General features: G+C 31.3%; 2 protein-coding genes and 1 non-coding gene across 5 annotated transcripts; all 3 read left to right on the top strand.

Moving 5' to 3' along the window:
* The first annotated feature begins 395 nt into the window (after positions 1–395).
* On the top strand, positions 396–5,439 carry LOC148201493 (protein N-terminal asparagine amidohydrolase-like). Of its 3 annotated transcripts, none has more exons than XM_088110907.1 (9): positions 396–597; positions 1,759–1,935; positions 2,664–2,728; positions 2,813–2,912; positions 3,033–3,071; positions 3,169–3,360; positions 3,614–3,792; positions 4,073–4,192; positions 4,974–5,439. In XM_088110907.1, exons 1-9 carry the CDS (start codon positions 535–537, stop codon positions 4,984–4,986), a joined length of 948 nt encoding a protein of 315 aa, XP_087967033.1. In that variant the 5' UTR covers positions 396–534; the 3' UTR covers positions 4,987–5,439. The 3 variants fall into 3 exon arrangements, with proteins under 3 accessions (XP_087967033.1, XP_087967032.1, XP_087967034.1); XM_088110906.1 differs by having other exon boundaries at positions 400–597; positions 4,970–5,392; XM_088110908.1 differs by lacking the exon at positions 396–597 and adding an exon at positions 608–1,562 and having other exon boundaries at positions 4,970–5,392.
* Positions 5,440–15,685: 10,246 nt separating this feature from the next.
* TRNAL-UAG (transfer RNA leucine (anticodon UAG)) lies at positions 15,686–15,765 on the top strand. The gene has a single exon. It is a non-coding gene; the product is annotated as a tRNA-Leu (tRNA).
* Positions 15,766–24,236: 8,471 nt separating this feature from the next.
* On the top strand, positions 24,237–27,170 carry LOC148201492 (exopolygalacturonase-like). Its single transcript, XM_088109853.1, has 4 exons — positions 24,237–24,398; positions 25,116–25,415; positions 26,134–26,661; positions 26,741–27,170. Exons 1-4 carry the CDS (start codon positions 24,282–24,284, stop codon positions 27,008–27,010), a joined length of 1,215 nt encoding a protein of 404 aa, XP_087965979.1. The 5' UTR covers positions 24,237–24,281; the 3' UTR covers positions 27,011–27,170.
* Positions 27,171–27,811: the final 641 nt, after the last annotated feature.

Genomic DNA, 27,811 nt, shown 5'->3' with positions numbered 1-27,811 from the left:
TCTATTTTAAGAATTTTAAAAATTTCTATTAACAAATTTGATATTTTGCTATATTTTAAATTTTTTATTTTTTTTAATAATATTTTTTTTCTAAACAATTTTATATTTCAAACAAAAAACATAAGAAAAACTGTGTATATAGTAGAAGAGTATGGTTCATGTGCATATTATAACAAAAAGATGAGAAAGAGGCTACTGAAAAAAAAATTCTTTTATTTTAGTCCTCTTGTACCGAATCATATTAATTTTAGTCTTTCAAATGTATTTAAACTGCTTCAAAAGTGTGATATACTTCAAAATTAGAGTATTAAAATAAGGTATTTTTTTTTTTAAAAAGAAACAAACTATAACAAATTAGACAAACATAAACAAATGTTATGCATCCTAGGTTTTACTCCAAACAATGAAACAAACATTCGCCACTGACCCACTGAATAAAACAACTGCTCCATCAGCTTGGTTTGAACGCCAACCAAAGCTCACTTTCTTTTGTTTCTTCCTTCTGTGATTAGTTCGCATCAATTCCCAGAAGCCATGATATTTATTGATGGCCATTCATTCTCTATTTCTTCATCTTCCTCACCATCTCAACCTCAGGTCCCTCTTTCTTCCTCTATCAGTCTTTCATCCATTTTCCTTTTCGTGATAATGTAGTTAGAAAACAAATTATGTCACTGCATCATTCTTTACTCACTTTTCTTTTGACTATATATGTTACTAATTTTTTTAGTTTTTAATTAATTGGTGGAATTCTCTGGTGGGCATGCTTTGTTTGGTATTCACATTTTTGTTGACTTATTCTTCTGATAAAGTTTACTTGCTTTAGAAGGAGCACAATCATAGAAGAAAACTTGAAAAGTGTGAGTGAGATCCATTTCTTTAGGAACTTTTCCGAGCGATGTCAGTTTTAGGTTTCGATTATTTAGTTTTGTAATTTAGAGTCTTTTTTTTTTTTAAGTTTTAGTTTCTAAATTTGAAGTCCAAAGCACATAAATCAGTCACGATTTGTAATTCTGAGTTAATTGGGTGAGATAGAGGTGGCCATAGTGGCAGTGGCAGTCATGGTGGTTGTTGTTTTGGATGGGTATTTTTCAGATTGATAAAGTAAGTTATATGGTTTACCCCTAAGGACCGAAAATCAAAGCTACTTTTAGTTCAAGGAATTGAATTAAAAGTGTTTCCAATTTGCATTCAAAAAAGGCAAAAAACTGAAAACTTATGACATTCCTGAATAGGCCTTGGCTCAATCTTCTTTAGCAATTGTCTGTGTTGTTTGGGTTAAATGATATTTGGACCAGTGATATTTTGTTTAATGGTATGATTCATTCATTAGTTTAAGATGGAGAAAATTGAAGGCATGATGAAGAAAACTGAAGGCATGGTGATAGATAAACTAGGGTAAGCTAAAGCTATCAAAAAATAAGAAACAGGCTAAAATTGTATTTCATTTGTGTCCCACACTTGTACAAGCCTGATTGTACTGGATGAAGACCATTAGCCGAGAGGGCCTTTTGACACTTCATTTGGGCCTGTCTGCCTCCTCATTGGGCTTGCTAACAGATGTACATATAACAATTTTGTTTGCATGCTTATTATTTCTTAGCTTATGTTTCAATGCATAGCTTCTGAAAAAATGCATGACATTTTGAGTTGTTGTTTGCATGATTGGAAGTTACAAGGTTTGTGATGCAAGTATAAATATGATTTTAGTATCATTCCATAAGCATGTGAAGACCTGCACTCTATGCTTACGAACAGGGAGATGATATTCTACTTGCTTTGGTGGAAAATCCCAATCTGATATCAGCCACAAGTTCTTTTAAGGCTAACCCAGAGAGGAAGTTCTTGGCATCTGATGAGTCTGGTTCAGAGAGATCAAAGTGGGTTTATATATTCCAGAAAGAATATGCTACAGTTGACCCTACCCTCGTTGATGTAACTTTTTAACCCTCTCTAATGTCATTAAGATATTATACATTACTTCAAATGCGACCATTTCTTGTTTACTTTGTGTATTTCTTTGATCTTTAAAATATGATGCTTTAATTCATGTTTTAGTCTTTATATTACATCAATAACCTCAGGCAGATACTGCTTTCGTAATGTCAATGTTGTTAAATAGTTGCTATAGTGGTGCCTTAGCACTATTGCATTGTGGAATTTCTTGGATCTGCTGTTGTGGCTACTGTGTTTTGCGGCTGACACTCATCCTGCATTCTCTTGTCATTTCTGATGAGTCTCCATCTAATTGAACTTTGAATTAATAGTGTTATTCTTTATGTTTTTTATTTTTATTTGCTTACAACTTAATTTTTGTAAGCATATATATATATATATATATATATATATATATATATATATATATATATATGTATGTATGTATTTATATGTGTGTATGCATGTATATTTCAATTACTACGTGAATTCTGCTAATTTGCCTTCAATTTTGTTTGTGATCTTCTTTGATTACACTGAGTAATCTGAGGAATCGGCAAATCTGCCTGTATGATTGGCAATTTATATGTCAATCTGAGGAATCGGCAAATCTTCTTTGATTACACTGAGTAATCTGAGGAATCGGCAAATCTTCTTTGATTACACAATTTTACTATTCTGTTTTAAAAATGTTATTCATATGCTTCATTTTCCTTCCATATCTCTAGTTTGTTGGCACTGATGAAGCAACAACGTGCGTTGGCCTTGTTATTCGGAACAAAAAAACTGGAATGTAAGGACTAGGAATTTGTGGCTAGACTACCGTATATTAAGTTTCACAATTCTTTTTTTTTATTTTTTATTTCTTTTAATGCAGGACATCAGTTGCTCATATGGATTCGCCAAAAATTGTAGAAATTGGCCTTTCCCAAATGTTATCATCACTTGTTGCAAACAGTCTGGAGACCGAGTTCGAAGTGCTTTTCCTTCTCTTGATCTCTACTTTCTATAGCGGCTTTATGTGATCAATATGTGCAATGACTTCTTTTTGACTTAGATTATCTTCTGAAATAAAAGTTGCTTTGTCCCAACTGCAGGTGCATCTCATAGGGGGGTTTGAAGACGTGTCACTGCAAGTCTGACCAGGGTCTTCTGCTTTGTTTGTGAATTTTCAATTTATAGTTTCCACTCAGACAGTATAATTGTAGTTGGATCGGTTGAACTTTTGTGCAGCAAGGAAATGGTAGTGCAATATCAGAAAGCCCTGCATATTTGGATGGTTATTCCTTTCCTTTGTGTTCAAAGATTGTTCATACTCTATGGTCAAGAGATGAGAAGTTTCACCTCCAAACGTTCTGTGTTCTTGGACATAATACCAGAAGAGATTCTGATGGAAACACATACCCCTTTTTCAATGGATTTGTGGTCAGCTTCTGCTTTAAACTTTTGTCATTACGTCTGGTTCATTTGCAGTATTTGATAAACCTCTTACTTGCTGCTACATAACCCTTATTAAATAAGAAACCACTACTTAAATCACTTTCTTAACTAATTGATTTTTTTAATATATTCTAAAGATATTGTAAAAGCTGTTGTACACTTTTTAGTGAATAATTACATATATGTTCAAACTTTTGAATGGGATCTTTAACTTCTTCCATTCTATGCATCATTTCAGGTGGAGACTGCATCAGGTATTGTCATCCCAGCTATTTTTGATAGAACTTCTAGATGTCCAGATGAGCTTGTCAGAAGAATACGAGTATCTGTTTCTTATGAAGATGCGAATTGGAAAGAAAAGTTACTAGAAACATATGATTGTGGCTCTGACTGTTTCAAAATTGCTCCTTGTCGCTGGTAACTAATGAAGTTTCATGAATTCATTTTCAAGTTTTGTATGTGGAAAATACTTGTGAAGCCAATGCAGAAATAAAATAATATATGAAGAAAACTCCTGTAAAGTGAGCATTTATTATCGTTTATAGAAAAATAATTTTTCCTAGGTCATTCATGATGTTTAAAATTGTTTTATTGGGAAGAATGAATTAAATATTTTCTCTGGTTTGATTTGATATTGATTCCCAAAATCCTTTCTCTTCCATTCTGATACACTGATGCTTGCTGGTTGCTTATCTAGGACTCTTCGTCAATATCATATTGCTCTTTCACTTCTGAACTGTTCTGATTTGGAAATTCTTTCAACATGTTCAACTTCACCTACTGCTGAGGCGCCAGATTTTGTGGATAATTTACGAAGGTAAAACATATGGTTGATTCTAACTTTATGTATTTCAACCTATCATCTTATTTCAAAATTCTGATAGAGGATTAAAAGTATATGTAAGAAAGAATAAAGGTGGGAAGTAGAGAATTCAGTTAGGAGTTAGTTAGAAGAATAGGAGAGTATAAATAAAGAGTTGAGTGAAAAGGGCGGGATTATCAGAATTGTATTTTGTTTGTTGAGTTTACTAGAACTTAGTCCAGTGGAGGGAGATTTGGCTTCCTTGGGTGTTTGCGACACGTTGTATACTTGAATTCATTGAATAAGACGAGTTTATTCAGTAGCTTGGGTCTGTTTTGTGGGAATCATACGTGTTACTGACTTCTGGATTAAAGAAGTCCAACAAATTCAATGCCATCATCCAATCAGTATATGCAACCATACCTAGTCAGGATGAAAATATGTCGTTGTTGTCTTCAGATGATATTTGGAATCATAGTTTTTTAAGATGTTCTTGAAAGATTTTCTTTATTTTATACTTAAATGAGCAGTCTAATTTACACTCTAATTTTTTCTGACAAAAGAAATAAAAAAGAATCTTGTTGCTGCAATTAATTTCAACTGTAAAACTTCAAAAGTTTTTTCATTCATTGCCTTGGTTAATCTTCATTTGTCTTTGAAGATGCTGAAATTGAAACTTTTGGTTCTAATTAAGATTGTAACTATCTGCACTTTTCTATGCAAATATATTCAAATTATTAGATCATATTTGAATCTATGTCCAGCTTATTATAATAACAATCTCATACTCAGGCAGTGGACTTATTTGATTGAGCACCCACACTGGACAGAAACTTTTCTTACGAAGCAGCCGCGCACTTTTACTAGAAGTTCTGATGGAAAGTGGATAAGGTGTTAATGTCATTCCAAGGTGGCTAAGGCTAATCCATTTCAATAATGATTTAGCTTGTTATTGAAAGATTTATTTGTCATTCATGGAAGTTATCGAATTGCAGTCAAGTGGTTTATAATGTCTTAGTTTTAAACTAATATAGTATGTGAAATTAGCATTGTTTTGAAAAGAATTTATGCTAAGAAGAAGATTAGGAATATGATATTGACGGAAGTTCCTAGAAACTGATAAGTGCAACAAAAATAGAGTGAAGATTAGCCATTATTTTTAAAGTTCTATCATAAGTTCAAGATATGGTAAGAAAAACATGTTCTTATGCATTATTTCAGACACAGTTTCTTATTGATTGAAATTATTAGGACTTAAAATACTATGAGAGAATCACTTTCTTCTGAATGTGTTTCAGCTAATGAAACACATTCTCTAGGTAGCAATCAAGCTGTTAATATCAAGTGTATTTATACTTTCTCTATGAAATGACTACCAAAGAACGATTGAAAAATATCAACGGCCAAGAAATGAGTTACTTTTAAGTCTTTCATCTGAAATGGATTGTGATTATAATTACTAGTCATGACCATGGCATCAACATTAGACATAAGATAAATGCAAAGGCCAAATGGAGATCTAAAAGAAAACATAGTGACCAGAACCAATCATATGAACAAAGAAATGAACTTATTTGAGTCATTTAAAAAAAATGTACCCATGATAAAGACCATAGATTTGAATAGAGGTATCAACTTAACCCATGACTACTTATGGGTCAGTCCTAACTTATTCTTAAAAAACCTTCTGTTAGAGAGCTCTTCAAATGAAGGCCAAAAAAAAAAGTTCCAATCCTTAAAGCCCCTTCTTACGTGAATTAAGATCAAGATTAAGTTGGATTTAGTCCCAGTTTCACTATAAAACTTTTATCTTTCGTTAATTTCTTTATAATGTCTCTAATCTACCATTCTTTATATACATTGTCACTTGTTTTCTGCATCTTTATTTTTAAATTCTAATTATTAGTTTTTGTTTTTTTTTTCAAAACATGTAAATTTAGTTTTTCATCAAGGTAAAAAAAATTGATAAATGTTACACTTAATATAAAAATCATTAATATCATGTATTAGGTATTTTTCTCTCAATTCAATTTTATGATGGTAATAAATGTTAATAAATTATAAATTTAGTTATAAAAATTATTAAAATTACAGTATATAACGTCCCAATAAAACATTAATTAAAGCATATTTCGTTCCACACTAATATATATATATTATAAATAAAGCATTTAAGAGCTATGAACAAGTCAAGCTTTCAGCACCGGTCATCCATTATTTTATATACTTTTCTTTCCCAGTAGGTAGTGCATATAGGGTATGTTCACTTGGGGGTGATTGGGAGACATGATTTTGGGAGAGTGATTGAGAGGATTTGAGGGTAATTTTGTGTGTGTTTATTTGAGTGGATTTGGAGGTAATTGAGAGTGGATTTAGAGGTGAAGTTTGTGAGAATTAGAGTAGGATTTGATTGATGTGACAATTTTAAAAAATTTGTTTAATTGGTAGAAATTAAAGATTATCAAAATATCCCTAGGTATTAAAGTAATATAAAATGATATTTGTTAATGTTATATTTAATTGTGAAAATGTTTATTAAGAGTAAAAAATTAAAAATAATTTTTAAAAAGTAATTAAATTATAATTAAGTAAAATGAATTTATTTTAAAATGTAGTATTTGTTTGTAATACAATTTAGTTCCAAGTAGTATGAATTTATTTGTTATGAAAGTGAAATTTATTAATTTTGAATACAGTCGATAATTAAATGAAGTTATAATATTACATGACATAATATAAAAATTGCAAACATAATAACATACAAATATATTTGTAATAGATCATGAGGAAGTTGCTTGAGTGAGGTATGTAAGCAATCTATTGAAACGATATTGTGTCGGCATCCCTATTAAACGTCTTGTATGGGATGGATGTGAAGATAGAAAGTCGAAGCACTGTCTGAATAAATTGTCATCTTGAATGTTCATAGCCCGTAATAAGTTATGAATTTCTTCCGAAGTTGGATCAGATGATTGATTCCTAGTCGTTAACAGTGAATTTCGACGCTCCATGGCCTGTATTTGGCGTTCAAGAGTCGCATATAGTCTTGTTCTTTGAGTAATTACTTCTTCCAATTCATCAATTATTCGTGAATCCATCTGATTTACAGTTCATTAAGTTGACAATATATATAAGTATGAAAACTGATGTGAAAACAAGTACAATTCAAAAATAGGTAATGTAAGAAATCAATCACATAAGTCAAGTATAGGAAAAAAGTCATGTAATACACTGACGGAATAGTAAGCAACTTAATCATCTAAATGGTGAAGACAAATTAGGATTATATCAATATATTATACAATACTACAAGAATAAGTTTGTTAAACCTGATATACCTTCAATAATACCTTCAATCAACTTGAACCAAATGAAGACAAAGCTTAAAAAATCGTAAATCTAGTGAGATTTTAGTAGATCATGACTCAAATAACTTGGCTGCCCTTGAATGAAAAACGGCAAAAGAACCACAAAAAATGTCACTGCAAAGAAAGATAGTCCTTTTTAACACAACCACCTTTCAGAAGTCAACACCCACCCTGCTCTTTGCTAACACCTGTAGGACTATACAAAGTTGTTAACATGGTTGCCACCACTACGAAACTCAGGTATGTAAACACCTTCATACTTCCACAACCTTGGCTACCTTGACAAGTGCACCAGAAAGGTCCACTACGACCTGCACAAGGTTCAGAACAACAACTTCACTTAGGTCGATGATGCTTCACCAAAGTCCTTCACCTACACCTTCACCAAACTCCACCAAGCTTCACCTGCACAACGTTCACAGCAACTTCACGTACCACTTTATTCACAACTCCCTCACCTGCAACACAAACAAAACACAGGGTTAGCTGCATCTACTCCTGCTACGTCAACAACTCTGGTGCATCCTCAGGTTGCTTGGACACACTCTCTTGTATGCTCCATCGACCTCCTCATCTCGGGCTCGTGCATGTACTGGTGCATGGACCTCTCATGTCCTCAACGTTGTTCACGCCCACGAAGCATACCACCAACCATGTTAACATGAAAAAGAACGAATGGAGGAAGCATGGAAGAAAGATGAAGCGTGCTGGAACCGAATCAAGCAACGCCTGTAACCGAATACACCATGCTGATCAAACGCCTGTAACCAAATACAACCAAGCGTAATCGAATAAACCATCCAGCTTTCCTCTCACTCTGCAGCGTATCCGAATACGCACACCCCATAACCGAATACACCTTCCACATCTCAACTTTTTCAACCGAAAACACAACCTTTCACGCTTTGCTTCTCCATCTTCAACGCTTCTTCCTGGTTTGTGGCTTTCGTTCCCCATCTTCAACGTATCTTCATTATCAACAATGGCAGCAACAACGTTCGAGGATCACCACACATCATTCTCCATTTGTCGTCATCATCAAATGGCTACATTTCCACGCTCCAACCTGCAAATATTTAACAAACCTTAACAAGGGACACTGCAATGGACAACTAACCTGATCAATGTGATGAAGCTCTGGTCTTCAATGCACTCAGCACACCCACACTTCTCAAGCACAAAGGAGCTCACGAATGATGAAGGAGAAATCAGGCGACATATACTTCACAACACAGCTGAAATAATAGACCAACTCGCACTTAACACACAAACCAAACATACACCAACCAAGTCTCTTATTAAATGGTCTACGGTCTTCTTCAAGGCTGTTTGAAATTCAAACCAAAGACTGTATTGCCAGGAATCTTTCCTATGCAGTGAGTGCATCTTTCCTGTGTTGGCCATGAATGCTTTTGTGTGTAGTTGTGTCAAAGCAGAGAAGCAGAGAAGCAGAGAATCAAATCTCTACATTACTACGCTGCCAAAGGTACAAAGTTGGCCTGTCAAAGTGTAAAAATTGCACTTGTGAACGCTTATCCAGCAGCCACACTCATGATGCCTCACATTGTTTACTGCAATAATATCTCAGTATAATTGTGCATTACTATTTCTTAAGCATGCCTGGAATCGAGTACCCAGGACTGGAATCTAGTATGATATGTGCATTATTATTTCTTTTTCTCAGTTGATATTATGGTATGTATTAAAGGGAAAAAAGTCATTTCCCTTCAATTCATTGCAAATCTTCACACTTTTGCGAGTGATGCAAAAAGGTAGTATCTCGCAAATCTCTTTAATTGCATCGTCAGAAATCAGCGAAAGTGAACACCATTTTCGTTCCTTTTCATCGCTCGCAAATCCACATGAACATGAACCGTAAATTATGTTCATGTGAACACAACAATAGTGATTTTTGGTGATAAAATAAACTCTTTCTTTTTACGAATGCTGGTCCATTTTTCATTTGCCGAAGGTGCATCTCACGTTTCTCTTTCTGCACCTCCAATGAATCTAATAAAAAAATAAACTAACTAAAAATTTCTAATAAATTAGCTAACTAGAAATAAATCGTATTTTGAAGAAAATATAAATTAATTCAAAATTAAAATGTTATTGATAAACCCGAAATATTATCATGTTTAAAAGCCTTTGATTAATAAAATTTTGTATAAAAATGTTATTACTGGTTCCAATATTTTATTTTATTCTTTTATTTATTTATTTTGTCTGTAATTTCAACTAAAACACTTGCTTTAATATAGAAATATTTATGAAGTAAAAAATTAATTTTATTGGCAAAAAATATAATTACACATGAATCAATTATGGTTATAAGTTATTACTAACAAAAATAAAATAAAAGTTGGTAATATAGTAGAAAATATGAAAAACATTTTAAAATGAATGTGACCCACTATTTTCTTATATTCAAAATGAATATCTTTTTCTAAAAAGAAGTCTATGGGTTGGCCTTGACCTAAACAACTTTTGTAAATATTTTGGTCAATGGACTTTTTCTACAGAGGACTTTCTGGATGGTTATTTTTTGTTCCAACTCATAGTAAGTCAGAACCAAACCATGTAAGAAGGATCAAACCATTTAAGAAGGACCAAATTGACGACTTAGATTTGAGGTGTTTGCACCTTCATACATTTTAAATTTTCAATTTTTACTCTCTTTTTATTTTAAATTCTAAACTACGTAATCCAGAAATATTTTTAAATTATATAATCTGAAATAAAAAATAAAAATTATATTTTAAATTATACAATTTAAATTTTAAATTTTTATATTTTTGATGGTACAATTCATAATATATTTTGTTTATTTTACATTTTGAATTATATAATTTAAAATACAAATTTTATATTTTGAAAAATAAAATAAAATATATGTTCTGTAAAATCCAGAATGTAAAATAAAAAATTATTTCAGATTATATAATTTTGAATTATATAATTTAAAATCTATTTTTATCTTTAAAAAAAACTTCTAGATTGATATATCTAAAAAGGGAAAAATAAGAATATTTTTTTAATATTAAAGTGCAGGAAGAAACTATTATATATCACATGCTTGTAAGGAAATTATTTGTAGAGGTATGTTGCTATAATATATCAATAATGACTTCACGTATATAATTAAGGATATACATATAATCCCACAAGGAAATAAAGGAAAAAATAAGGAGATAAATATAATATTATTTATGACAAGTGTAATATTGTTAAATGTTAAAAATAAAATATCATAATATTTTAATATGTGAAAATAAATAAATAAAATGATAAGATAACATAACTACCTCACCCAATTAACAAAAGAATTAAAGAACAGATAATTGTTTGAAAAATATAGAAATTTTAAGTACTTTATTAGATATTTGATTAAAAAGGGTCCCAAGGAAAAGCTAGAAATGTGATTGAAGAAAACATTTGGTATTCTGTTGTAGGAAAATTATGAGATAATTGTTATACGTGGACCATGAGTACTTTGTTATGGTACTTAATTATTTTGATGTATCATCATAATATTACTCATACGGTTCTTTATGTTATTAAGTGGTTTTATATCTTTAATCGACTTGGTAATTTAATATATTTTAATGTTACAAAAAACTGTATAATCAACTATTAAATACCATGTTTAATGTTACAACTTATAAATTACATTTATGTAATAGAAAAATGAATTAAATTATTTTTCACAATTGTATTTTATATCTTTTGTTTTATGTTTTAGAAAGGCAGTTATTTACTCTATGGAAAAACAAATAAAAAAAATCATATAAAGATGGAAATAAAATCAGTACCTTCATTTTTTTTTCAATCATGAAGAATTGTGAGAAAATATATAATAATCGATTATACGGAAGACAATAGATTATTTGAGTTTAAAAGCTTTGATTTTTATTATTAATTTATATCGTAATTAACAATTAAAACCTTAAATATTAATATCAAATAAAATAATTTATTTTATATACTATTATTTTAAAATTTAACTTTTTATATATTACAAATTTATAATAATTTTTGGTTTACTTTTAATTTTTATTTTATAAAAAATCATATTTTACTTTTAATTATTTTAAACTTTTATTTTATAATTATTTTTAAATATAACAATATATAACTAAATTTATTCAATCACATTTATTACAATTTTTTTACTCAATTCAAACAATCTTATTTTTCATCATCTTTTCCCTAGTTTCCATCCTTTTTCACTCCATCAAATTTATCCCTTCATCCAAATTCATCCAAATGAATATCTAAAATTTAAAATCTTCATCATGAATTTCCGCCCTGTAGTAACTGTTCAACCTGTGTTGTTGTATTAGCCTTAGCACATCATCACCACCGCACTTCGGAACGGTCTCAGAAAACGGTCTCCCCAGATCAACGAGCACATCATACCTACACAAGATATTCAACGGTGTATGAGGAACCCAATCCACAACGATCCACTTGGCGGAACCATTCCATCAATCCCAAACACACCTTTCTCATCAGTCACAAAACCCAATCAACCAGAAAACAAATCCAACATAAAAATGCAAAGGTCACAAGTTTTGATCCAAAACCAACACAATCAGCAAAATAAGGCAAAGAGTCCTTAGAAATTAATCCAAACCAGAATCATAATCATTGTACACATTACAAATTCAGATAACATAGCCGACATGCCAGCTTTACGTTTGCAACCAAAGGCAAAGAGCAGAGGTCCAGAAGTCGCATGTTGTTGAAATTCTTCAGGGTGGAAGAGGTACCGTCCAGAACTGGCAACCCGGAAGGGAGGTGCAGAACCTTATGAGCGATAGGGAATGTATAATGGTCTTTAAGATAGTGATCAGGCAAGTCGGCACGGGCATCACAAAGTTGCCGCATTGCGTCAGCAAAGCAGCTGCCTCCATGATACATCGTCGCGTGGACTTTTTGGTTTGCTATTTCACTAGCGACGGGGATTGCCCGCCGATCGACCCCTTGCTGCCCTCGTACTACGGCGAGGCGCAGATTGGACAACAGCAACGCTGGGCTGAGAAAACTCAACTTTGATGTCCGGGATAGGGTTGGTCGTGGCTTGTAAGTGACCACCCTCCTCTGTGTTATGCTTTCCAAAGGCAGTATCTGGATCAACCTGACTGAAGAATTGATCCTCGCCCCCGGCCTCAGCATCACCTCCCTCTTTTGAGTCGGAAACCGGTATAACAACTTCAGCACCCACGGCATCCATGAGGCTACGAAAACGCTTGGCGGCTCGATGATCCTGGCGGGCCTCAAGAAAGTCAATCTGGGTGTTGCAGTAGTCTTCCAGTGCGGATCGGTTCCCAGGGAGCTCAAGGTGAGCCAGAATAGCCCTTTGCCGGAGCTCAGGACCAAAATCACGAACAACATCAATCAGCATAGCCTCACTGAGTGGACGTGCAGTAACCCCATTCCTACCACATTCAGCAAGATAAGCCTGCCAACAAGCCCGGTTAAACTGGGCGTCAGGTGAGTGGACAAGTGTACCTGCAGGAACAAACATTACCTTGGTGTCGACGATGAAATCCTTCAACTCATCACGAATCCGTTGGACAACTAACTCAGCTTTAGCCAATCTGGCTTCAATTTCAGCACGTCCAGAACTAATTGTAGAAAACATATCATTCTGCTGTGCATGAAACATAGCAACGAACCCCATATCAGAAGCCGTTAAGGCACCACCACCGCGCTTCCCCAGCTTCTCACGCGTGTGCAGCTTGTGCAAAGCCTCTTGACCTTTTTGCTTCTTGAGGAAGCTAAGGAAGTCGTAGAACTGACCGGGTGTGCATAAAGCAAAGGAGTCAAACCACTTCTCGCGGATACCGATAGTGCAGACCTTCTCCAAACGATCTCGGTTATTAAGGTCGCCCAGCTGATGCAACAGTGAGGAGAAAAGACGGGGTGTATGGCCATTGCGAAGATAATTATTACTAGCAAAGAGATCGGCCCGAAAACCGAGAGCGGTCAGAGCAAGGGAAGCACTCTCTATATATACTTCATGGCGAGAAGGAGTAGCTCGCAACTGACTAGGACTGAGGCAAGAAGAAGCCATGAGAGAGGAAGATGAAGAACATACGAGAAGAAAGGAAGATATTTATCCCTCCCACTACAACGCTTTGGCTTCCGCGCCTCTATACTTCTCAAGACAACGCTTCGCATTCAACGTCGTTCCTTTTCTTACAAGGCAACTCTTTCATTTTCTCACTTATCTTACCCTTTCGATTTCTGGACCACATTTATCCCTTCCTACTCACATTCATTTCGATCCTAGATCACTTCAGTCAAACCTACTTCCAAAGTTAAAATTGAACATAATACAGGCAGACTACCTAACAACCTTATGATTCTACAATTCAACTAAAAAGTTCGACTAATGTTACTCCACTGAAACTCTTTGCATACATTTGAGACATAAAAAGACTCCAGGCAGGTACGAACAAGAACCATTCCGCCTTTTTAATAGTTACCTCTAAAACAATGGACAATTAGATTCACGACACATTTGCATACTTATTGTCGAGAATCAAGTTTAACAAAGATCAATATATAATTACTCAGATATTAGATAAGTTAAGTTTCGCATATACAGTATAGGATAAGTTTCGCATATCTAGTTTAGTTCTATTTATATTTATATAAGACGACAAAAATATTCATATTCACGAAAAAAATTTATGATAAATAGTTAATAAATAGTTGGTATACGTAAGGATTTATTATTCCGCTTATTTTAGTACTTACTTATAAACAGGTCAATTGTGGTATATACTACCCATAATTATGAGTATCCATTACTTCTAGAAAATTAAAATTTAATTTTTATTTTATTAAGTTAAATTTAATTAAAATTAAAATTAATTTTTATTTTATTAGATTAAATTTAATTTTAATTAAATTTAACTTAATAATATTTTTTTGTAATTTTATTTTAAAAATTTATAAAATATATCTTTTTAAATATTCTTGGATATTCATAGATACTTATGAGTTTTAAAATACCCACAAGTAATTTTTAAATGAATATCTATCAAATAATAAGTATATTTTTTTTTGTTGTAGATCGGGTAACGGGTAAACATTATTCGTGTCTCACTCAACCCTTTACCATCCCTACACTTACCTAGCACCTTGTACCAAGTACCACCTATTTTATACCCTAAGTACCTCTTGCAAGGTCGAGCACCGGATGTCGAGTGTTGAATCTTATGCCCTCCCTCTCAAAGGTCCAATGTTGCTTGCAAATACCAAATATTGATTATTGAGTGTTGTGTGTTATCTACTAGAGTCTGGTGCCTCACTACCATCTATGAAGAGTCGCATACTTTCTACCATTACCATATACCTTTACTACCTACTGAAGATATTGACAAATCATACGCTGTATAACTTAGTCAAATTTTGGTTAACCAATGTTTTACGTAACAAGTCATTGGGCTATTAAGTTACTCTAATCAGGTTTTCACTTTACTTTTTCATTAATTATCATTTTTACTATTATTTATGACTCTTATAACTGATTTGAGTGTTGGAGAAACTTTTACTCACATAACATCCATTCATTCTATAAAAGACTAGTATCGAGAGATCAAAATAGAGTTCATGAACAAAAATCGAATCAAAGTAGTTTGTGCAACAAAAAACTCTTTACGGATTCTTTTTGTAAGTACAAATTTAAATGTTAAAAAATATACAAATAAAATTATTAACTAATCATATTTTTTAAATGTTATAAAAGAAATAAAATAAAAACACTTTTGAAATGTTGATAATGTGTTAAAGTCAATTTTCTTTTTTAATTTTCAAAAGTAACAAGTTAGTATTTTTTTTAAAAATGTTTTAGTGATATGTTAATAATGTTGTTAAAACCCTTTATCCACATATTTTAAACTGCATTTGTAAAATAAATTTTATATGGTAAACTTTTTTTCCATACTGTTAAAACCCAATAATCTTGTAGACATGCAATATGTAAACCTTTTCTTTCTTCTTTTTAAACACTTTCAACTATTTCTGTTAGTTTTTGTTTGTTTCCTACTATTTCACAATTTATGTTAGGTCCTTATTAACTAATTTATAATTAAGTTTTTAATGGAATAACCAAATAACATCAAAAGACAGTTTGGCCGAGTGGTCTAAGGCGCCAGATTTAGGCTCTGGTCCGAAAGGGCGTGGGTTCAAATCCCACAGCTGTCATTTATTTTTTACTTTTTTTTACTTTTTTTTCCTTTAGTACTCTTAATTTCAAACTTTTGGATGGGCTCTTTGGAGTGTGTCACATTGACCAAGATCCTATATTTTTGCTTTCTGCACCTCACAAATTTCTCTTGTCTCCAAATTTTCAAATAACTACTTTAGCCTTTATAAGAGTGACTTCTAAATTATAATTTCTGAAAATTTTCTGAACAAGATTTCCAAAAAGTATGAAATGCATTTCAAAACAAACTTTTCAGAATTAGAATGAGTTTTCCAGAATGGAAATAACTGCAGAAGGGTGGCAGCAGTAGTGTGGTACAGTGAGAGAGGGTGTTTTAGTTTTTATCTATTAGTTTGGACATGCAGTTAGTAATTGCAGTGGTGCAAGAAGTAATACCCGAGATAATATTTCTATAGTCACTAGACTTTGATAAAAGAAATATTTTGATTAAATATTTTTCTCCTGAAAATAGGCTCTTTGAAGTAATTGTATATATCTCTTAGATTTACTTTTTTTTAATACATACTTTGATTATGTTGAAAATAATTAACAAAATTATCTAAGGGGAAGAGTTGTTAGAAAAGTCATTGCAAGATCCTCATGTTCATTTTTACATCCACATCTCTTTCATAGACTGTGTTTGGATCAAATGAAATGCAATGATTTGAAGGCGTGGAAAGGAGAAAATTTAAGCAGTTATTATCTTCTTTGATATGCGACGAAATTCGAAAAAATGTAATCTAAACATATGCAATGACAAAACAACCTTGAGAAAAAATAAATTATGGATGCCAAATATATGAATAATAATAATAATAATAATAATAATTATTATTATTATTATTATTATTAATAGTAAAATAAATCATAAGAAAATTAATATATATATATATATATATATATATATATATATATATATATAATAATGTTGTAAAAGCTGACAATAAAAATTAAAATCACTAACAAAGGATTTTCTGAAGCGTGTAGATCACTGTCTTTAAGGACTTATCCACAGTGTATTGCGCAAACCTCCATAATACAACAAGAACTTCTCATAATTTCTGAGTATTTCAGAACTAGCAAGGATATCTAAAAAGAGAATAAAATAAACTCAGAATATTTTTAAGGAAAGAAGAAAAGAGAAATAATTGAACCAAAAGAAGAGAGAATAAGAGAAGAATAATTTCTAATGACATTTAGAAATAAAAGAAAGACTCTATTTATAGAGCTAAGAGGGAGCCAACGTGCCCACTAAATTACGAAAAAATCTTGAGGCTTAAGGAAGACTTCAACAAGTTAATCTCGAGCCTTGGGGAAGAGAAAACTCAATCTTTGCGGAAGAAACAGAACGAGAAGCTTGCGGAACAACATCAACGTTCTGATACATTATGTTTTGCAATATAATATTCAAATTTAAAGCCCCAACGTTCAGAACATTATATTTTGCAATATAATATTCAAATTTTATAACAATCCCCCACATATTGCAAAAGATAAGAAACAAAGATTGAAACAAAAGAAAAGAAGAAAAAATATTTTGGGTTTTATAAGATGTAATGCATCAAAGCTGGTATAGCAAACTATATTAACCAGTCCTAGATTGAGAAACTTAACACGCAGTGTAGTTGGTATAGCAAGCTATATGAACCAAAGACACTTGAGTGTGTTAGAGGTTTATCAATCACAAGTTTATCAATCACAATACACCTCCACAATCCTTGTTGTTATCGTTGTAATGCGCTTACTAGGCCATGTGCGTGCCTGATATTCATGAGTGCTCTAGAGATCATGCCAAGATCACATGCAAGCGGTCCCATTTGACACTCATATAGGTGATTTCATCAAGTGTATGATGCAAATCATACACCACCAATAAGGGATATGAAGATAATTAAAAACTTTGTTCAATTACAAAGTTTAACCTCTCAATAATGCAGTCTCTACACTTTCACACACACACACACTAAGAATGGACATATTTGATTTAAAATCAAATTAGTGTTATCAGAACTAACAAGTGACTTGTTTTTACCCATATGAACCTTATTCATGATATCTTCAATCACAAAGGTTGGGTTATCATCACTTGTTTGTTAGCCAGTGGCTTAAGTCTAATTCCCCTCGATGTTTCTAATATCATTTGTCTTCCCAAGGGTTTTATCAGAGGATATGCTAGATTCTATTCTGACTTCACATAGTCAATGAAAATAGTTTCACTCTTTAGCAGTTGTTTCACCAAATTGTGTCTCAATTGTATATGTTTATTCTTTCCATTGTAATTCTTGTTTTTAGCTATAGTTATTTTCGATTGGCAATCATAGTGTATTGACACCGATGAAGTTGGTTTCATTCCTAGTGGAATGTTTGCTAAGAAGTTTTTCAACCACTAAGCCTCACTACCAACCATCTCAAGAGCGACAAACTCAGATTTCATTGTTGATCTTGCAATGATTGTTTGTCTGGCTGATCTCCATGTAATCGCACCACCCCCAAGTGTGAATACATAACCACTAGTGAATTTTGTCTCATATGAATCAGAGATCCAGCTAGCATCACTATACCCTTCTAGTACAACAGGAAATCCACTGTATTTAATGACATAATCCATTGAACCTCTTAAGTATCTAATAAGTCTGGGAAGTGCATCCCAATGTTCTTGATTTGAACATTTAGTGTACATACTTAGTCTACCTACTACAGAAGCAATATCAGGGCTAAAAAAGCTCATCAAGTGCAGTAAGCTCCCAATTATCTAGGCATACTTGAGATAATGATTCTCCTATATTTTTCATTAATTTAGAGTTAGCATCATAAGGGGTACTCGCGGGTTTGAAATCATAATACCCAAACTTCTTAAGAAATTTCTCAATGTATTGTTTTGGGATAGGAATATAATATCTCTCTTCCTTATGATTCTACCTTCTAAAATCACATTGACTTCACCTAGAAGCAACTTATATTTAAGATTCTAGAAACCTTTGTTTTAGAGGCTATCGGATTACATGTGTCAACCATTAGCATGTCGTTCATATATAAATATATAAAGACGTATTCGCTATTTCTAGATTTAGAGTAATATCATTAGGTGAAAAGCCAAACTTATTTCTTCAAGTAATTAAGTAAAATTACCTACACCCCCACAATTTTAAAATATGCAAGATTGGTAAACGAGAAAATACTAGGTTGTACTTCTTCATTTGTAGGTAAAGTATACAAAAAATTACTCAAGTACCTTATCTTCTTATTTCTTTTTCTTTATCAGGAGAGAAAATCTTCTCCACCTTTCCTCAAAAATTACAAAGGCACGACACATGAAAATTAGGGTCATCATCATAACTCCAATAAACTCTAAGTTGTCGCCTCGTCTCTCTCTCCGGAAGTTCTGTCTAGAAAAGATCTCAACTTTTGACACGTCTGAAAATGGTTTCGCAAATACCCTATGAGTTTTGGAAACAAAGATTTGATCCTCCGGGATTGAGTTGTTGATGTCAGCCATAAGTACTTAAGATTGTTGTAAAAGCTGACAATAAAAGAATAAAGATCACGAACAAAGGATTTTCTGTGGCGTGTAGATCACTGTCCTTAAGGACTTATCTGTGGTGTATTGCGCAAGCCCCTAAGAATACAACACGAACTTCTCAGAATTTCTAGGATTTCAGAACTAGCAAGGATCTCTAAAAAGAGAATAAAATAAACCCAAAATATTTTTAGGGAAAGAAGAAAAGAGAAAGAATTGAACTAAGAGAAGAGAGAATGAGAAAATAATAATTTCTGATGATATTTAGGAATGAAAGAAAGGCTCTATTTATAGAGCTAGGAGGGAGCCAACGTGCCTACTAAATCAGGAAAAAATCCCATGGCTTAAGAAAGACTTCAACAACTTAATCCTGTGCCTTGGGGAAGAGAAAACTCAATCTTTGCGGAAGAAACAGAACGAAAAGCTTGCGGAACAACATCAACGTTCTGATACATTATGTTTTGCAATATAATATTCAAATTTAAAGCCCCAACGTTCAAAACATTATATTTTGGAATGTAATATTCAAATTTTATAACAAATAATAATAGTAATATTTACATTTAAATTTATATCACATTTATTTTCAAAGATAAAATTGTAATTATCTAATTTTACCCATTAAAACATTTTTTTTTAATTTATAATACTCATTTTATATTACACACATAATAAACCTACATCATAATCATAACACAACATTTTACTTTACTCATTCGGATATAGAATGAATATCGAATTGTGGTAATTCTTGCACTTGTGGTAACCTCTACTGCTCTGCAAAGCCCTTGCCAATGAGTTTCACCCTACCACTCACAAGTTAAGTCCTCAAACACCCTTTTGCCAACTAAAGAAAGACTCCTCAGGCTAAGACCTCATGCTACTCTCCACGACATAATCATCCTTCGCAACTTGAATTAAGGTTATTGAGAGTGTCAAGATAAACCACCAATACAAAGTTTCACACATTCATACAACAACAACATTGGAAACAACCATGTATCATCTCCACGAGAAGCATGAAATTGCGTCCATACATCATTTACTTAATCAACCACATATTCATCATCATCATGTCCCTCTCATAATCATATATATATATATATATATATATATATATATATATATATATATATATATACTTTACACAAACATTGCATACTATCACATGAAACATCTGATTATACATTAAACAATCAGAAACACTATTACAAGCCATCAGAAGTCACACAATAACACAAATTTTCTTCATAACAGCTTGATACCCACACTAGGCAAGGAAAATGGGTTGAAAACCCTCACCAACAGCTTTAGAAGGGTCCAAAAGCCCCAAAACGACTTAAAGAACATTCAAAACTGATATCCATAAGCCCAAATTTGAGATCCTAAAACTAAAAAACTAAAAGTGTGCTGAGTGGCACTCGGTCCCCCAAAAGGGGCATCCGGTGCCAGACCACTGAATGAGGGCGCTAGGAGGGTGCTTGGGGGCGCATGGGAGCTGCATTAAGTTGAAAAACCTTCTTATTCTGACTTTGGTGACCCTTTATACAAGTTTAAATGGTTCCTACGACTCCTTAGGTACTAAGACACCTCAGAAAACACACCTCTAACTCAAATTGACCACTCCAAACCCAAACTAGCCATTCTAGACTATCTAAACTCACTTCTACCACTTCCTACACCAATTACAACAAACTAAAGGCCTACACAAGTCCTAAATGACTCCACTATAGATTCTAAACTATCCAATTTAGCCCAGACTCTCTAATTCAAAATCTCAGTACTCCAAACATCAATTTTAGCACTTTAACACAACCCAAAACACCAAAATCACTACCAAAACTCACAAATGAACTACCATCTTGTTTCATGACAGATTTCAATCTAACAACACCTCTAACAAATCTCATGACAACACCTAGACAATTACTTTCTTACCTCAACCTCTCTTTATCAAACTCACCCACTTAAAACTCAAGAATTTGACCACTACCCATCCCAAACTCTTTGAATTAAGTTTCAAACAACAATAATTTTCATCACACACAATCATGACAACATAGAACATCAATTTCACATCATTCCAATTATACACATCAAAGTACCAAATATCATTATTTAAACAAAGAAAATACTACACTACTATCACGATTACATTCAATTCATCATACTATTCTCATAGATACTATTTTAACACGATAATCATAATCTAAGCAAGTTCTAACTTCCTTTACCTCATAAAGAACTGCCCAACTCTAAAGAACGTTTCACAGATTGCTTGAAACGCAAGAAATTCTTAGACAGACCTATGAAACACCAAATTGAAAGCGGACAGAGTCCTTAGGACTTTAGATTAACTAAGAATGAGTAGAAGAAGCAAAATTACACATGCAATGACACTTGCTTCTTCCAAAAACAGATTAGGAACAAAAAAAAAATAGTCAAAACTTACTTCTCTATGACAAAAATTGATCGGCTAGAAATATAGACCTTGTCGCCATGATCGATTAGATACTTTTTGATCGTCAAAAAGATGACTCAAGAATTATAACTCTTAGAGAGAAGGTAGAAAACTTTAGAAAAGTGATTTCTAAAAAAATGAAATATTTTAAAATAATAAAACTATTTATAACCATTTAATACTAAAATAATCAAGTATCGCTATTTTTAAACTATCATTACTTCTAAAATGTTGATTTTTCTTTTAAATTTAAAACCATTCCAGTAAAAGAAAACTAAACAAAATGAGAATGAAGTTTTACCGTTTCTTACATTTTAAATCTAATGGCATTGAAAGTAGAAACTGATATTTTATCTTTATCTTATTCTTAAAAAATTTTAAATTAATTTCTTTCATACTTTTCTGTTATAATAAATTGTTTCACAATTTTTTAAATTTCATTATGTGCAAGTCAGCAAGAAAAATATGATAATCTAGCTGGAGAGCAAAGGATGGCAATTTCAATTTGTTGGTTTACATATAATAGAAACAGGCGAAGAAAAAGATAATTATACAATATGAATTCAAATGTTGTTTTTAAGTAATGTGTTTAGAATTTGAGATAATTAAGACAATTTATTATATATTTAAATTAGGGGATGCTAACTAATGTTTTTAGAATTTGAGATAATGAAGACCATTCGAAATATAACTAATAATAATTGATTCTACTATATTTATCTTAAAATATAAAATAATTAATTTATTAGTTAAAATTGATTTTGTTCTATTTATGTTAAAATTTGAAAATTAACTCAACCAATTAAAATAATATAAATTCATATAATAAATTTTTAAAATAAAAAATTTCATTTTTTTTATGTTTACAATGGTTTTTAAAATACTCTTTTTGTCTTTTCTAATTTAAGTTTTTTTTACAGTTGAACTATATTTTAATTTTTAACAATCTTAGAATGAATAACAATCAATTATAAAAGAAAGAAAAATGATATAATAACATTAAAATTATTTTATTGTTTAATTATTTTTCTAACTTTTTTTGTGTTTACACCAAATAAATTACCAGTTAAAGTTATATAATAAGTTAAAGTTATATAACACTTATTAATATTTTTTTCCTCTAAATAATATTTAGAAAATCGTTACTGTTTTATGTTTAGAAAATTATTATAGACATAAAAGATAAAAAATATATTTTTGCCTTTAAAAAAATCTGTTATATGAATTTATACTATTTTAATTAGTAAAATTAATTATTCTAAATTTTAACATAAATATACTGAAATCAATTTAATTAATAAAATTAATGATTTCACATTTTAACATAAAAATATTGGAATCAATAATCCTTAATTATAGCCTAAACTGTGTTATTTCACATTATCATTAAAAAAATCATTTAATTGTTTTAAATTTTACACTTTTTTAAATCTTATAATCAGTATTTTAATATATTGATAAAACATAATTTATTTAACAAGTGAAATTATATTTGTGATTTTTAATAAGTGTATATTATATCTAATAAATATCATATTTATTAACATTATAAATTGTATTGATCCGATCAATTTCTAACGATCAATTATCCATGATATTTTCGACTGAGTTTCTTTGGTCAATCTCCTTTGCACCGATTATTTTAGAGTGAGTTCCTTTGGACAAAGTTATTTTGACCCATTACTTTGGGTGAAGCTCTTGGACCAATCATTCGGACCAAGCTCCTTTGGGCAGAGCTTCTTTGATCAACCACTATGGACCGACTCTTGGACAAATTATTTGTAATTGATCATCCTAATCGAACTACATGACGGATCGGTTAAAGAATGATTAAATTAACAATAGTAATGACAAAACAATCTATTAATGTCAAGTAAAGTATAATTAAGTCGCGATTAGATCGATAAAAAGATAAAAACTCATAATAAATAACTATAAATAAAACTTTAAAATATGACTTTCATATACATGTGTCACTGTATTAATACTGTATTCTATAGGTACCCTTCAACGAACTAGAAAACTCCACCTAGTACTCGTTAAGCTACAAAATACGATATAAACACCTGAGACACGAACATACACTCCACCAAGAATTAACACAGACAAACAATCCAAGAATTGACGGTGTTAAAAACCGAACACAAACGTGACGAATAATCCCGAAACATGAACTAAAAATGTTTGTTACCATTAACGAGTGCAATTATTTATTACATGAATATTGGGTTTATATATATGAATTTGAAAGGAAATCATATATAAATTATGTATATCAATTAAATCAACGAATACAGCATTAATATTATCAAATATACGTTCGTTAACGAGCACAAACTTTTTTACTTTAAATCTAATTATTATTTATTACACTTAAAGAATGCAATAAATAATTTTATATAGAAATATATCTTTTAAACTCATTTCATTTCTTAAGCAATTATATATACGTGCAAAGGGAGTAAACTACGATCATAAAAAGGATAGTTTACGAAGAGAAGAGAGAAGAGAGATTAGATAATATAGAAGAAGAAAAAATGTGTGCGAAGTATTTGTTTATGTTATGTTTATTGGCATATGCTGCAGAAGCACAAAAGGTTTTCAATGTCAAAGACTACGGAGCCATTGAAGACGGCAACACTGATAATAGTGTGGTGAGAATTTTTTTTTCTATATCTTATTATTTTGAACTATGTTTTTGTTGATGTTATTTTTGTTGGAAATTGAACTCTCAAGATAAAGTAAAAAATAAAATATTATATAAAAATAAAAGACTCAATAATCTATTATTTTTAAGTTTTGAATAAAGAGTATCACTCTATTATGTAATTAGACTCAGATTGTATGAACTTCTTTCTTTATTCAATAACTTTGGTTTAAATTTTTTGTAATTAATTTCAAAAAACTATTTTATATGTAAAACTGTGTTAGATATCATTATTAATTTTAAAATATTTAGTTTTGATAATTATATAAAACATCTTTTCTAACCAATTTTTTCAATGAAACATATCTTCACAAAATTGTGATATAACTTTTATGAAAAAATGTTTTATATCACTTTCATAAAATATAGGAACACAATATTTTATAATTTAATTTAGAAATAAAACACATTTATTTTTAAAAAATTTAAAAACAAACTATATTTAACTCCTTCGAAAAAAACAAGTTAAAAAGTACCAAAAACCAAACATCATCACTTATTAGTTATTATGAAGAAAAGTCCAAAAGTAATAATGAAAGGCGTTAATTGTGGATATTTTTAACTCTACATTAAATGAAAATGTTATTAAACCATATAAATAGTGTAGGACAAAAATAAATAATAGTTTATGAAAATTTAATAAAAGTGTTTTATTGTGTGAAAGGCATTTGTGACCGCGTGGAGTGATGCATGCAAGCGGAATGGAGAGACAACAGTGTTGATTCCAAACGGAACGTACATGTTGAAATCTGTTATATTTAACGGTCCTTGCAACGGTTCAATAACGTTCCAAATCAACGGTGTTCTCAAGGCTCCAATTGATCCATCTATGCTTGCTGATCAGAAATGGATAAATTTCAGATATGTTGACAAACTCACCATCAACGGAGGTGGCACTTTCGATGGTCAAGGAACTGCCACGCGCCAAAAATGTCAAAACGATTCATGTCAAATTCTTTTCACGGTACATTTTTCTCTTTCCTTTGATTTTACTTTTAAAAAATAATAAGAAAAATAATTTTTTAACAACCTTTTTTTATAACATTTTAACATTGTGGTAATCGGTGATGGTTTCGTTTTAAATATTTTTTTTAAAAGTAAATTCAAATAAATCAATAAAATAATAACATGTGTTAAAAAATTGTTACAAAAAGTTATCAACATATTAAATTCCCTTTTAAACCCACTTAACTTATTTTTAAAAATAGTCTAATAATTAAAAATAATAAACTTTAATAATCTTATTCTTTTACTAATTTCTTAGAGTGTTAATTCATTGTTTTCTAATTAAAAGAAAATCCTCAAAATATTATAATTAGCCTATTAATTAGATTCTAAGTTGGTTATCAAAATTTTGACTATTAAAAAAATTAGTATATAAATTAATCATTAATATTAATCAGTGATCAATTTTGACATTAATTCTTTTGATAACTAAAGTTTTGATAGTATCAAGAACTAATTTAGACATTAATTTCTTTTATAGTTAAACTTGATAGTTAATGTTATTAATCAATTCAGAGTTTAATTATAATTATTTTAGAAATAAATAATTTTAAGTTTGTAAATTAATATTTAAATTTATCAGAGAGAAATTATTTTTTTATTTCTAAAATGGATTGTTATTTATTTTTTTGTTGTAAGCTTAGACTAATTAACAAACATGTTGTTTGATTGGTTAGAGCATGGTTCTGGACTTCATCACCAACGGTCGCATTGAAAACTTGCATTCTGTTGATAGTAAAGGCGGACATTTCATAGTGTTCGGAAGTGGAAACATGACCTTCTCAAACCTAACCTTAACAAGCCCTGCTAACAACCGAAACACAGATGGAATCAAAACATCTATTACAAATGGAATAAACATCACGAATGTGACAATTGGCACTGGCGATGACTGTGTTGCTATGATTTCTGGCACCAAGAATGTTCGAATTACAAATGTTTTTTGTGGCCCAGGTCACGGAATCAGTGTCGGAAGTCTTGGTGGTGGTGGGAACCCACATGAACTACCCGTGGAAGATGTAGTTGTCAAGAATTGCACTTTCAACGGTTCTATGAATGGTGTCCAAATCAAAACATGGCCCTTTCCATTGAAGACACCTTTAACTGTTTCAAATTTCATCTATGAAGACATTATCATGATTAATGTGCAAAATCCTATCTTCATTAATCAACAATATTGTCCTGAACATAACTGCGACCTTACGGTAAGTTTCTTCTTCTACAACTATTACAAACCTAAAGAAATTGTTGCTGCCATAACATGATTATTTGAATTTACTGCAGAAATCTTCACACGTGCAAATCAGCAATGTTTCATACAAAAATATCAGAGGAAGCAGTGCTACTGATATTGCAGTGAATTTAAATTGCAGTATGGAACTGCCATGTCAAAATGTAACTGTGGAGGATATTGATTTGTCAAGTTCTGGTAGAATTGGAAGACAACATATAAAGAATTATTGTTCTCACGTGAAAGGTTATTCTTATGGCAGACAAATTCCCCCATCTTGTCTTCCCAAGAATGAATTTAGAACAACACCTCTTCCGTATTAGAGCTTCATGAATAAAACAAGTTGCAATTCCGTTTCTTATTTGTTCACAGTGAATATATATAATTAAAAATAACAACCAAGAGTACAAAACATCTATGGAAGCAAGCCTAAAATGATATAAGAATGTCAAAAGCCATATTACAGACTCAAAAAAAAAAGAACAAGAACAAGAACTTCACTATCAAACATGGAAACAGTATGCTAAAATAGAATGAGGACTTTTAAAGTATTCTTATAACAACAAATGGATCCTAAAAATAACTCTACTACTTTTGAAAACCGTAAGAGAAAACTAAAATCAAGGATAACTAAAGCAACAAATGATATAAAAACTAGAATCAACTAATTTGAACTATTAAAGTAAATTTAAATCCCAAAAAAGATATTGAATCACAGGCTTTTGGTAAAAACTAAATAATAAAACATGGCACATGATGTGATAGCAGAAGGATTTGATACTTTGAAAAACATGGCACATCATGATATGAATGAGGTCGGTTTCCCTGTTGTGTGTTGTCTTTATTCCATTGTGCATGTATGCATGCCCATGTATTTTTTTCACATTTAAGCTCATTATTTATGGATAGACAAGTACCACTGATGGATGAGATCGATGCTAAGGTGAGATATGAAGGGGAAAACCATAAATTAGGGCAAATCTAAGCGAAGAAGAGAAGCGAACTTGTTGGTGGCGCACCTCCTTCTTCCGCCTGTGATCCGCCGGTCTGAAAAGATGGGTGGGCGTGGGTGAACCGCTGCACTGGCGTTGCGCTCTCACTCCTGGACTCGCTTGATCTGCGTT

Source organism: Vigna umbellata, chromosome 3 (genome assembly GCF_029865625.1).
Source record: "Vigna umbellata cultivar VRB3 chromosome 3, Vumbellata_1.0, whole genome shotgun sequence".
NCBI classification, from domain to species: Eukaryota; Viridiplantae; Streptophyta; class Magnoliopsida; order Fabales; family Fabaceae; genus Vigna; species Vigna umbellata.
The sequence above is the reverse complement of the archived record's forward strand: the minus strand, read 5'-3'. Positions and strand labels throughout refer to the sequence as shown.